The sequence below is a fragment of the Eretmochelys imbricata genome, chromosome 3 (genome assembly GCF_965152235.1).
Source record: "Eretmochelys imbricata isolate rEreImb1 chromosome 3, rEreImb1.hap1, whole genome shotgun sequence".
NCBI lineage: Eukaryota > Metazoa > Chordata > Testudines > Cheloniidae > Eretmochelys > Eretmochelys imbricata.
Window position 1 is genome coordinate 159,365,247 of NC_135574.1, and position 14,066 is coordinate 159,379,312.

At 41.4% G+C, this 14,066-nt stretch overlaps 1 protein-coding gene across 2 annotated transcripts in view; it reads left to right on the forward strand.

Moving 5' to 3' along the window:
• Positions 1 to 14,066, forward strand: part of TP53BP2 (tumor protein p53 binding protein 2) — a 65,657-nt gene that overhangs the window by 38,713 nt on the left and 12,878 nt on the right. For both annotated transcript variants that reach the window (XM_077813703.1, XM_077813704.1), the window contains exons 10-16: positions 2,895 to 3,023; positions 3,466 to 3,614; positions 4,424 to 4,910; positions 5,317 to 6,089; positions 8,148 to 8,285; positions 9,218 to 9,351; positions 12,142 to 12,308. In XM_077813703.1, the coding sequence (XP_077669829.1) occupies positions 2,895 to 3,023; positions 3,466 to 3,614; positions 4,424 to 4,910; positions 5,317 to 6,089; positions 8,148 to 8,285; positions 9,218 to 9,351; positions 12,142 to 12,308 (1,977 nt within the window). The remainder of the gene's footprint in view (positions 1 to 2,894; positions 3,024 to 3,465; positions 3,615 to 4,423; positions 4,911 to 5,316; positions 6,090 to 8,147; positions 8,286 to 9,217; positions 9,352 to 12,141; positions 12,309 to 14,066) is intronic.

Below are 14,066 nucleotides of genomic sequence, written 5' to 3' on the forward strand. Positions count from 1 at the left end.
GATAGGAATTATTTAAGCTCAGTACTAAATGTGGACACAAGAACAAATGGATATAAACTGGTCATTGGGAAGTTTAGACTTGAAATTAGACGAAGCTTTCTAACCATCAGAGGAGTGAAGTTTTGGAATAGCCTTCCAAGGGAAGCAGTGAGGGCAAAAGATCTATCTGGCTTTAAGATTAAACTTGATAAGTTTATGGAGGAGATGGTATGATGGGATAACATGATTTTGGTAATTAATTGATCTTTAAATATTCATGGTAAATAGGCCCAATGGCCTGTGATGGGATGTTAAACGGGGTGGGATCTGAGTTACTACAGAGAATTGTTTCCTGGGTATCTAGCTGATGAATCTTGCCCATATGCTCAGGGTTTAGCTGATCGCCATATTTGGGGTCGGGAAGGGATTGGAAGAGGCCCTGGAGGTTTTTCGCCTTCCTCTGTAGCATGGGGCACGGGTCACTTGCTGGAGGATTCTCTGCTCCTTGAAGTCTTTAAACCACGATTTGAAAACTTCAATAGCGCAGACATAGGTGAGAAGTTTTTCGCAGGAGTGGTGGGTGAAATTCTGTGGCCTGCGTTGTGCAGGAGGTCAGACTAGATGATCATAATGGTCCCTTCTGACCTAAATAGCTATGAATCTATGTAGGGAGCAACAGTTTGATTTCTGGTCTTAGTTACTCCTGCTGGTGTAAAAGGAGTGCTTGTGGGCTTGGCATGTTTTTTCCATGCAATTCTTGCCATGAGATGACATTTGCTTTACCTCTAATCAGTCAATGTGGAAAAATTGAGAGATGTAAAAACATCCTTTGTGCTTTCACAGGGACACAAGACGCCTGAGAGAGAAATGCATAAGAGAAACCCAACATATCGCAAAAGGGGAAAAGAGGCTGAATTGTGCAGTACTCATTGCTCCTCTTCTTCATTCCTTCCCCATCACTAATATTTAAGAAGTAGTCATTGCACAGAAATGGTGCAAATGTCCTTCACTGCTCAGCAAATATTTTGGAAGTAGAGACTAAAATTGCTGGAGTGGAACTCAAGCCTTGGTGTAATAGGGACTCTCACCTCTTGAGTGCCTCTTGCTGCTGTGTGTAGTACTGCAATCCTTTGCCAACCTAACGGGTCACCAGGAGAGGGGGGAAATCTCACTTTGAGGGGTCTACAGTGCCTCGGCCCTCCGGCCAGCTCACACAATCTAAGTGAACCCTTTCAGGGGTAACAAGTCCAACAATGCTATTTATCTACCCTCATCAGGGTCTTCAGCCCTAGCTCTGGGCCCTTTAAATTCCGCTCTTTACTTGGACTTCCAAACAAGCCTTGTCTCTTTCTGAGGGTTTACACCACTTCACCAGTGGGGGAACCTGGGCCTGCCCACTACTCTGGGCTCCAACCCCTGAACCCTATAACCACAGTCACATACTGCTCATTTCAATTTGTTGCTGCTACTTCCCTGGGCCTCCTCCCACCTGGCCCCTTTATCTTCACCCCCATCTTAGGATTTTAAAGTTCTCAGGACCTCTTGTTCCCAGCTTCAGCAAATGCAGACACTACCAAATTCTAGTAGTCCCTCAAGCTCCTGTGGCCAGAGAAGAGCACCCTGCCGTTTCTCTCTGGTCCCAGCAAGGAACTGACTCACTAAGGCAAGGCCCCGCAACTCCCATTTATCTGAGCCTGCTGGGCTTGGATTGGCTGCTTCTGTACAGCCTCTCTAGGCAACCCTGGAGGACCCACCTTGGTTGCCCCATTCCTGGGGTTATGTGTAGTAGGACCATGGGGCCTCCAGTAGGAGGCCACGAAGGATCTGGTACATAACATCACACTTGGCCATAGTGAAACCTAAATTTTAATCACCAGAGCTCTCTGTCCTATATCCCCCTTTGATTCCCTTCTCTTGAACCTATGACCTTGCTCCTGCCCCTGTTTTCTCATTTGTTGACCCCGGGAATCAGCTGATCCCTGGTTCCATGGCTTCTTGATTGAAGGGGAGTGGGCTTTTAATTTTAGACAGCAAATAGGCTGCTAACCTTGCTTTCTATAGTGAAACCTTGCTATGTGTAGTGCTGTGCTGCTTCTGCATGAGATTGACTCACTCTAGTTATATCTTATCTCTAGCATGGTCATAGTCACTGGTTACCAAGAGTGATGGTCTTTTAGTTCAGAACAGAAATTGTCTTACAAGTTTGTCCTCTGTTGTTAAAGTAGAAATCCAGTTCAAATATTATTAGAAGGGTGTTATCTTGCAAATACATAGTGAAACTGTTTACTTCTACAATATTGAAACTAAGAACAAGATCTGTGCATCAGCTTAATTGTTTTTGAAGTAGACTTTATATCTGCTCTAGTGAATTTAAAGAGCATCCCTCTCTAATTCAGTGTCTGTGTGCACACTGAATATACAGATTATTTTTCTGCTGTTTTGGATGTCACTAGCTGGATTTACTACTACTTTAATGCATCATATTTTTCTGTAGTTTGCATTAAATCCCTCTTCCTTCCCCCCTCCCCCGCCACCCCAGTTTCTTGTTTTACAGACTATATTTTATTAGCTAAGGAAAGTTGCATACCAACCAGGAGCATGCCAGTGAAAACACCAGTCTAGGGGATTTTGCCTAAAAAAGTTACAATACCAAAATGCAGACAAATACCAACATTAGTGAGCTTCACTGCTGTGGGAAATATAAAAGTTGGGTTAATTTTTTATGTTGTAATTAAAGGCAAAATGTGTCCAAGCCTTGCAATGGATTCTTAAAAAGCCTGAGAAATCTAGAGTGATATTTATCTTAAATTATATGCTGGAGGAATCTCATTTAATGAAGAGGCTAATGAACAATGGTCAATAAATGAAAATGGTTTTAGTTAAAACTGTTTTTCTTTCCTCCGTTTACACACTAGGCCCTACAATCCCAGGTTCAAAACCTCCACCATCTGTCCCTGAATGGTGTAATTCAAATGCAGACAATTTCATTAGCCAAGGACCAGTCTCTTCTTCAGCAAAAGGAAATGTGACTAATGAAGGGCAAGGTAAGTTCTTATTTGTCTTGTACAAAATTTACGTTTTATTCATATTTGCTAATCTATACACTGGTGAGAAACCAGTTAACATTTATGAGTTGATGCCTATAATTCACTTTAGTAATAGAATTGAAGACAGTAGGTTTGCTACAGTAACCTGCAAAAACCACTAACAATCTACTGGTGGTTGGTTTTTTGTTTTTTAAAGCCCCTAATTTTGTATGGTGGTGTTACAGTAGAGAATATTGCCCACAGACCTGGTCTGGTTTGGTTTGCATCTTATGTACAACTTTTCTTGGAGTCTTTAGGGTATGGCTTGGGGGTGTGGGGTAGGATTATATAAAAGCTTCCCTATACAAGTCCATACAGTGACAGAAGAGTAAAATGGGCCTCTTATTGATGCAAATGGATTCCAGATATTTGCCTTAATTCTGCCTTTCCTCTCCTTCAGCTGGTGATGGAGAGACTCTCCTGCGAGAGAAGAAGGAGAAAGTGCGTCCTTTCTCAATGTTTGATTCTGTGGATCAGTCCACTGGAGGGCCAGCATTGGGCTCGCTGAGAAAAAACCAGAGCAGTGAAGACCTCCTGCGAGATGCTCAGGTATGCAGAAAATGCATAGTCCTCTTCTAGTTTTGCACTTATCTCATTTTCCTGCATTCCAGGAAACCCTTCCATTAATGATTGCCGCACAGCTTCACAAACACTGCCATAAAAAAATTGTGAAAGGGCCCCCGTTCTTTTCAGGGAATACTAGAGGGGAATTGTAGGCTTCTAATGTGAGTAGGTAGCTCTCAAAATCAACACCTTCTACCTACTCTGAGTATTTATCATGAGCAAGTAGTTGTGCTATTCACATTTGCTTGCATGCGATCAATATTTCCTTGCTAAGATGCTATACAGAACCTATGCTTTAAAACAAACTGTTTAGGTTTGAGTATCTGTTTACACAATTTGGTAGCATCCCTTAGATCTTAAATAAATCACAACAGGATTCAGTAATCTGTGACTAAAAATTCAGGTGCTACATGTGAAAATAGAGAGGATACAGAAGTTAGAATAAACGTATGTATGTATCATTGTAGTAAATATCCTGCTAGCCTTACAGAACTACTGTGATTCCTCCATAATTTGATCACTTTAACAGACCCTTTCAACTGCCAGATATTTAGACTTTCTGTGGCCAATTCAGGGATTGTGTACAACAGCTGTGATTATAATTCAAATCTTGGTATTTCGTGCATTCTTATGAATAACAATAGAGACCATAAATAGCACTGCAGAAATAATCACATCTGTAGCTATTGTGCTGTCTACACAGTGTCTTTCCCACCAGATCTGTTAGAACACCCTTTTTAAAACAGTGCCAGATTAGACTTTCATTAATTCAGCTATATTTTTTTGTCTTGCAGATTGCCAACAAAAATGTGACAAAAGTACCACCGCCTGTTCCCACTAAACCAAAACAGATAAACTTGCCTTATTTTGGTCAAGCCAGTCAGCTACCTTCTGATACTAAGCCTGATGGAAATCCACAGAAGCTGCCTTTGGCTATCGTAACAGTGGGGAACAAACAGAAGTCAGCAGCCCAACAGCCACCCCATAATTCCCAGCAAATCCAACAACGAATCTCTGTGCCTCCCAGTGGTCCTGCCACTAGCCAGGACCAAATTCTTTCCTCATCCAAACAAGAGAGCCCACCTGCAGCAGCTGTGAGACCTTTCACCCCTCAGCCATCCAAAGAAACCCCACTTCCATCATTTCGAAAGCCACAGACCGTGGCTGCTAGTTCAATATACAGCATGTACACGCAGCAGCAGACCCCTGGGAAGAATTTTCAGCAGGCAGTGCAGAGCGCCTTGACAAGGGCACAGACCAGAGGCCCCCACTTCCCAAGCAGTAAGGATGTGGATATCTTTCACTTTCCTTTGTAAAATTCCATGGGAACTGTAATGTGTATCTCTTTCTTGGGGAATCAAGAGTGATATGGAAGCTATAAATTGTTAGCTACTAAAGGTCAGTGTTTGTAGTGGAGAGAACAGTAGTGAAGTGTACATTGTCAACTCCTCCACCCCCACCCCCAAGATGCTTGTGTAAAATATGGTTACCTGTATCTGTCCTCTTACCCTGGTCTCTAAAACAATACCTTTCTTCCAACTTTGGGGAGGTGTTATTTTAATATCTGTAGGATAAGGCTGGTTTCTAGCAGATTCAAAAGGATACGATTATTCTACCTTCTCACTATAGTAGATAGTTCTTTTTGTTGGTCAAATACTTAGTTTTCTCTTTCTGAATTGCTCATCAGTGTACGGCAAGCCTGTGATTGCTGGAACCGGTGCACAAAATCCATCACAGCAGACAGAGAACGTCTACTCAAATAGCCAAGGCAGTCCGGAGTCCGAAATGGAGACAATAGCTTCTGCCCATGAGAATCCTGAAACTGAACGAATTCCTCGCCCACTCAGCCCAACCAAACTGTTGCCTTTCTTATCCAACCCTTACCGAAATCAGAGTGATGCCGATTTGGAGGCCCTAAGGAAGAAGCTGTCTAATGCACCAAGGCCACTGAAGAAGCGTAGCTCTATTACTGAGCCAGAAGGTCCAAATGGGCCTAATATTCAGAAGCTTTTGTATCAGAGAACCACTCTGGCTGCCATGGAGACTATCTCAACCCCATCATATCCATCTAAACAAACCTCCACGTCTGCCAGTCCTGAAAGCCCAACAGAAATCCAGAACCCTTATCTAAGCACAGAATCTGAGAAAGAAGTGGTTCCTTCCACACCTGAACCAGCCATCACCGAGGAAGCAGAAAACACAAGCACAGATCAGAATGAAGTGCCTCTGCCTTCAGCAGGCCTAGATAGCGTGCCTGAGGTAACATCAGACAGTGATGCACTCGTGCAATCTGAAATGGAGGAACCAAGTCTAGAGTCATCAGAACCACTGGAAGTTTACATGGAGGAATATCCTCCATACCCACCACCTCCTTACCCATCAGGAGAACCAGAGGGATTGGGAGAGGACTCCTTCAGTATGCGACCCCCTGAAGTCACTGGACAGTTTTCCTTACCTCCTGTAAGTACCAGCCCCTCTAGTTAACCTAAGATTTGATTACTTCATGGGTCGTTTTAGGCTTCACCAATAGAAGCTGTGCATTGCACTGTGTAGTAGGCTGTAGAGATTTCCTACCAGCATGTGGGAGAATAGTCACCTTAGCAGGCTATAAGTCCCTCTCTGTCAGTGTCCAGTCTAGCTGTATTGATATCCTGTTTTTCTCTAAAAGTATTTACTCTGGTTAAAAATTTCAAATACTACTCAACACAGAACAATCCTAGAGTTCCTTTTTGGGTTTGTGAAAACAGCGTTCTCAGCATAAATCTCCATTTCACGCAAAGCTAATTCCATTTTAGAGGTAATAAAATTGTGGTTTTGAGATGGTAAATGCTTCTTGAAATCTCTATTCACATTATTATTGATACTTGGTGGAGCCTAATATGCTTAGTACAGGATCATGTTGTATATTGGAAGTGTACTATCTAAACAACTTGTTGGTGCTAAAGGCTATAGTTAACTTTCATTCTAAAATTGGCACAAGATGCTTGCATCCATTTTACTGAAGTTTAGTTGTTTTTATGATTCTCTACAATTCCAACTAATTAGCATCCATCAGTGTAGTCCATATGGAGTCCATATGGGTTAATGGTGCCACTTACGAGCTACTAAAATAAACAGTAAGAAAACCCGTTTTGAGACGACAAAACATGCCTCACAACCACTGGTTTAGAACAGAAATGTTAAATGTTTTCGGTTCCACATGCAATAGGTTGGTGTACAAAAGTGGGATTCCACAAAGTCAACTGGAAAGCAGAGGAGCTAATAGCTTTCAATCCAGTTCACTTTGTCTTCTGATGTTGCATGGAGTACCAGTTACCTTCCCCCTCCCTCCGCCACCCGCCAAAAAAAGCCCTTAGCAGAAAACTTGCAGATGTAAAGAACTTGAACAATCGGGATTTCCCATATCCCAAGAACTCAATTCAGTTGATCACCTTTGAGGCCATTTTGAATGTATTTTGGAAACTTTTCTCTTTGCAATACTGATTCTAGACTGATGTGAAGAAATGAGTCAAGAAGTTGAGCCCATTTCTTGACAGGCTGGTTTGGTGTGGTGTGTTTTTTTTTTTTTTTTTTTTTTTTTTGTTGAAAAATCCTGGCTTTTTGTAATTTATTTTTCTGGAAATCTCAAAGTAGTGTCAATCCACTTACAGATCATAGATTGGTCTCTTCATCTGCAGAATGTTTTTTGTTTTGTTTTTGTTCCTGTTTATTTAAATGAGCAGAAGCCAATATGACTCACTTCTGTTGACATCTTTTTTCCTGACATATGTCAGTAGGAATTTGCATAGCCCTATGAATAGTGTTTGCTGCTGCTGCACAGGCAGCTGGGGATATCGCTGTTTTTAACAAATACTCATTCTCAACAATAGTGTGTTGGGCTTTAAAATAAGTGTTTGTAAAGTCAAAATTGTTTCCAACACAGCTGTAAAAATGTTAACTTAGATCTAAATATGGTTCTACAGGATCCCTTTAAAATTTTCTTTAATGTAGCCAGATGACTTGCTTCTGTAATCCCTGTTCCTACTAACGAGTTTTTAATAATTTGTTGAAATCCAGAAGGACTGTAATTTACACCAGCGTGTTAAAAATGTCTTATGGAATCCTAATTTTTCATCCTTCTAGTTACTGTGTAGCTTTTGACAGATTGATGATAAAATGCTGTGAATACAAAAATGCACTCATTCAATAATATTTTATCTTGTTAGTATTTTTAGTTGGCTTCTGGTTTAATGATTTTGCCGTGTTAGGACCATGGGAATTGCTGTATTAGACTGGACCATCAGTCTCATCTCCAGCAGTGGCCCTTATCTGAGCTCTCAGAGGCTGGCAAAAATCTCCCATTATGTATCTAGCTATCTCTGCAGTGCTATGCAGGAAGAGTAGTGGTTTAGAACATCATAAGTCTATATTTCATAATAAGTTTCTACCATTGTTCTCAGTGTATCAGTTTTGTATTCTTGTTCCACCTAGGCAAGAATTCCTAAAACCTGTATTTTTCCCCCTCCCCCCGCCCCCCAGGGGAAGAGGACGAATTTACGTAAAACTGGCTCCGACAGGATTGCCCATGGAATGAGAGTGAAATTCAACCCCCTTGCATTGCTTTTAGATTCATCTTTGGAGGGAGAATTTGACCTTGTGCAGAGAATCATTTATGAGGTAAAAATATTATAAGAGATGTGATTAAAATTGAAGTTCATCTGTACATGTCTCAGTTTGTAATTTAGAGAAACTTTTTGACATTAAATGTTGAGAAGATGGCATCAGGTCTATAAGAGATGGTCCCACTTATGGGTCAGTTCAGTTGGCAGCATATCCATAGTGTATGTTCTGGATATTCAATGTTAAGTCTTTTTAGGGAATAATTTTGCCATGTTGTCTGTAGCATGTCTTGACCTCTTCTGACAATATGTAATCTATAATATATCAAATGACTTGATAACACACAAATACAAATCACTAACTTACCTTGAAGAAAAGGAGTACTTGTGGCACCTTAGAGACTAACCAATTTATTACGTTTCAATGTGAAATACTCAAGAATCCTGACTCCCAATTCCAAAAAGTTGCCATGCCATCCCTCTAACATTTAGCTCTGATCAATTCTGTAATTATCTGGACACTGCAAGTAAACCGTGTTTGACTGTTACAGTGAATTTGAGTTAAGTGTACATGTGAGACTTCATGGGGGTTTGTATTCATTTAGTTCAGGGGTTCTCAAACTGGGTGTCATGACCCCTCAGGGGGTCACAAGGTTACTACTTGGGGGGTTGCTAGCTGTCAACCTCCACCCCAAACCCTGCTTCGCCTCCAGCATTTATAATAGTGTTAAATATAAAAAGTGTTTTTAATTTATAACAGCTGTCACACTCATAGGCTTGCTGTGTGGAAGGGGTCACCAATACAAAAGTTTGAGAACCACTGATTTAGTTGCTGCTTGTTGCCCATATCCATCACAGAAACTTCGCTCTTAAGTAATCTTTCAAAACAAGATGACAGTCTGTTCATTTTTATATATGGTTCCATCTGGACAATAGTGTTGTAGACAAAAGCATTTGAATGTGAATGGCTTCTTTTTCTGTGCCCTGTAGGTTGAAGATCCCAGCCTGCCCAATGATGAAGGAATTACAGCACTTCACAATGCCGTGTGTGCTGGTCACACCGAGATTGTAAAGTTTCTGGTACAGTTTGGTGTGAATGTTAATGCTGCAGATAGTGATGGATGGTAAGGACAGTCTTCAGTTTCCTTTAAGTGGTATTAGTGTGAAAACTCATTGCCAAAGAACAGCTCCTTTTGGGCTGCCCTGAATTAATCTTATGGAAGTGTGACTCTCGAACTTGGCACCCTACTTTTTGTACAGCAAACTGGAGCTGGAAGCATTCCCTCCATGAAGCTCTGAGTTCTGGACAGGTGGGATTTCAACTGTTGCAGCATAAGGTGGTCTTATTGAAAGAGAATGGAGCGTGAGAATTATTCACTCCAGTGTAAACAAAGTGCTGGAATATTACAGAGCTAATTAGTGATGCTTTTCCTGCTGGAGAACCTGGTTGGTGAGGTGTCAAGTAAGGATATAGACAGGGTGAAAATATGGCCTGTTGATGAAGCCCTGCAGCGTAAGCTTCTGAACCTCTGCTAGATCAGTTTTCCTCACTCAGTTTGGCCACCACCTTGAGTGGGACAGAGGAGGAAGAAGGGCATAACCCACAATGGGGAAGTTTGGAGGACAGAAAATCCTAAGGTTGAAGAGGACGTGGCTCAAAAAGACCCTGACTATAATGCTTCTGGCTTATAGTCAGTAGCTATAGTAATGCTATACTTGGTGTAGAAAACTTGTTCTTGTTTGTTTGGGGTTTTTTTTTGTTTGAAAATTAATATTTGAATCCTGCTGGGGTGGAAACAACTCTCAAGGAGAATCTGTGTTTTTTCAAGTGAACATTGCAAGCTATCTTGACTTTACTAAAGTTTTCGATACTGTCTTGCATGACCTTCTCATAAACAAACTAGGGAAATGCAACCTAGATGGAGCTACTATAAGGTGGCTGCAAAACTGGTTCGAAAACTGTTCCCAGAGAGTGGTTATCAGTGGTTCACAGTCATGCTAGGAAGGCATAACGAGGGGTGTCCTGCAGGGATCAGTTCTGGGTCCAGTTCTGTTCAATATCTTCATCAGTGATTTAGATAATGGTATAGAGAGTACGCTTATAAAGTTTGTGGACTATACCAAGCTGGGAGGATAGGATTAAATTCAAAATGATCTGGACAAACTTGAGAAATGGTCTATAGTAAATAGGATAAAATTCAATAAGGACAAATGCAAAGTCCTCCATTTAGAAAGGAACAATCAGTTGCACACATACAAAATGGGAAATGACTGCGTAGGAAGGAGTACTGTAGAAAGGGATCTGGGAGTCGGTGGATCACAAGCTAAATATGAGTCAACCGTATAACGCTGTTGCAAAAAAAAGTGATTCTGGATGTATTAGCAGGAGCGTTATAAGCAAAAAACGAGAAGTAATCCTTCCGCTCCACTCTGTCCTGATTAGGCCTCAACTGGAGTATTGTATCCAGTTCTGGGTGCCACATTTCAGGAAAGATGTGGACAAATTGGAGAGTCCAGAGAAGAGCAACAAAAATGATTAAAGGTCTAGAAAACATGACCTATTGGGTTTGTTTAGTCTGGAAAAGAGAAGACTGAGAGGGGACATGATAGTTTAAGTATGTAAAAGTTGTTACAAGGAGGAAGAAGAAAAATTGTTTTTCTTAACGTCTGAGGATAGGACAAGAAGCAATGGGCTTAAATTGCAGCAAGGGAGGTTTAGATTGGACATTAGGAAAAAATTCCTAACTGTCAGAGTGGTTAAGCACTGGAATAAATTGCCTCGGGAGGTTGTGGAATCTCCATCACTGGAGATTTTTAAGAGCAGGTTAGACAAACTCTTGTCAGGAATGGTCTGCCATGAGTGCAAGGGACTGGACTAGATGACCTCTCAAGGTCCCTTCCAGTCCTATGATTCTATAATTCTTTAAATCTTTTAGCTGAGGCAGCTAATTGTATGAGGAGGAGCTTGTTTGCCCAAATTCCAAATGTCCCCTACAAAAGTGAAAACCTACATTTTGCTTACCCTGGGCATAGGACAGTGAGTGTATTAGCCTTGCAAACTTGTCAGTCCTCTACTCGAGTGACTGGTTGGGGGAGGGGGGATCTTTCTTGTATCAGACACTGAAGACTTTTTTTTTTTAGGGAGAAGAATTTCTTGCTAATAAAGGCCCATGTGACGGTTGCTGGCTTTACCATTGTTTGTTGTACTTCTAATTATATCAAAAGTGCCTAGAACCCAGGATAATAAATCCAAACACACACAATAAAATAATTAGGACCAATGGAAGGCAGGATTTTGTAGTTGTCTGTGTCCTTGAGACATGAATTCAGTAGGATTCTTGAGGTGGCTTTACCTGTCTTAATGAACATTCTTGTAATTTGACAGAGCAGAAAACTAGCATGATTACACTTTCCTGTTGGTAGCCAGATACTGGTAGTTGTGCTGCATCCACTTGGAGGCAACTTGATGTAATCTGGGAAATACAGCTACTGTTGGCTCTAGAAATTCATTGTTTCACATGTGGGGTCTTTACCGATGCAACATCTATTGCTATATCATGCATAAAAGCAGTCTGCCCCAAGAAATCAATGGGTATATCTACACCACATCTGGGAGCGAGCCTCCTAACCCAAGTACACCAACTCTAGTGCACTATAAGCCGTTGTGAAGACATTGCTTCGACACTGTGACTCGGGCTCCGAAGCTCCTTTCCCCGCAGGCTTCAGAGCCCAGGTTCCAGCCTGAACCGCTGCATCTCCACAGCTACTTTTAGTACCCTAGTGTGAGCCCTGCTAGCACAAGTCTGTCTGCCCGGGTGCGTGGCTCGCTTCCAGATGCAGTGTAGACATACCCAATAAGACACTGAAAAGATGTCTTGAACCTAACAATCACTCTTCCTCTCCCCAATTTGTAGGACCCCTTTACACTGCGCAGCATCTTGTAACAATGTCCAGGTGTGCAAATTCCTAGTGGAATCAGGTGCTGCTGTGTTTGCTATGACCTACAGTGACATGCAGACGGCTGCAGACAAATGTGAAGAAATGGAAGAAGGCTACACCCAGTGCTCTCAGTTTCTGTATGGTATGTGTTCCGAGTTCAGTTCTAAAGAATACCAGCTGCTCCCTGGGGCCTTTCTATATGTTTTTTGGGTCTGATTACTGAAGTGTGGCTAGCGTGAAATGAACAAGGCCTGCTGAGCAGAGGATACTTTGGTTTAATTGGAGAAGCTGAGTGAGATAACCCAATGGGAAAACCCTCCAAAGACCACAGGGAAAAGTCAGCCTGAATTCACCTATATGTGCTAACTGAAGTGGGTACAGAGTTCTCCTACTTGGGTGGTTAATGTTTGCTGAAAGGCTACTGTGTGTTGGCTTTCACGTGCTAGATTTATTAGAAATTAATATCGGAAGCAAGAAAGTTTTTGTCAAGTTTCTGAGCAGAGGTTTTGTGCTCTAAACTTGATTCCATACTGTTTCCTGTATTCTGTTACCCCATAATTACAATGCAGGATGTTTTTTAAGTCCTGTTCAAATAGTAAGGCTAGAAGGAGTAGCTGTTCAAAAGTACAGCCATCTTTGTCCTTTCTGAACTCTGCACAATATGGGAAATATATTGATCATTGAGGATCCCAAGCTTTTTTAACACATTGGTGTTGAAAGTTCAAATGTATTTTTCTCTTGTCTTCTGTCTACTGATCAGTTAAGGAGTCGACTGTCTTTTTAGAAGTAAGTGTGTGTGTGTGTGTGTGTGTGTGTGAGAGAGAGAGAGACTGGAGGACAGTAATAAAAACACAGCTTTTTAGTTATACGTAGAACATAGGCAGTAGTTTGTACAAACTTCTGCAAGCTGCTTAAGCCAGTTGTCTCAAAGTTCCATGTCTATTCAGCTGTCTTCATTGGATTGCGATTGCTAACCAAAGAGTCACTTGGTTCCAAATAGAAAGGTGTTCTTTTGAAAGTAGGGAACCCAACTAAGTAGGATTTAAACTGAGGTCCTTTCAGATAGGCCTCAGGGTGACCTGTAGTGGCAAAATTTTAGGTCACTGTCCGTTTTTACAGATTAAAACTAGCGTCTTTAAGCAAGCAGTAGGACACTGGTTATGTATTTGATGTCTGGTTATTTTTGGACTTCAGAACCTATTAATATGATGTTTCTGGTAATCTACAACAATGATAGTAAGTTCATAAACTGGGAAAATCTGATTCCTGGTGCCAAGGAGTGAGTTCAGAATATTCCTTCCATTTGCCTTTTCACGTGTTGCTTTTTAAAGAATGGATGTTGAATTGAAATCTGACCCTCTGGATTCCACAGTAGACAGAGCACAGAAGCCGCATATAAACTGGATGGGTGTATTTAGTGTACTGGACAGCAGTGAAGCAGTTAATATATAGTCCTGAAGAATATTCACCTGATCCATTTTAGCGGCAAAGAAATTACAATACTCGTAAAGCTGCTTCAGCACATCTAGCCAATCTGGGCTGAAAGACTAGAGGCTTAAAGTAGAACTATGATATTACTTATGCTTGTAATCTTATCCCCATTGAGATTTGCTGGCTTTACCATCTTCATTTTAAGAGTAATTTCTACACATGGATAAACTGGGGTCGGGGGGAAGCAATTAAACAAACCCATGTCCATTACCTGTAAGTTTGTCTCACCGCTAGTGTTCTCATGTTTTGACTTGCAATTCTTTCCTCTCACAACCTAGCTTCTCTTTCTGCCAAATCCTTTGAGATCCTAATCCTGTGTTCGCTATCCCTGCATGTTGCTACAGACCATAACTAAGGTCCACATGCAACAGGGTCACTTCACTGCAAGGTCAAGTAGATGGTGAAAATG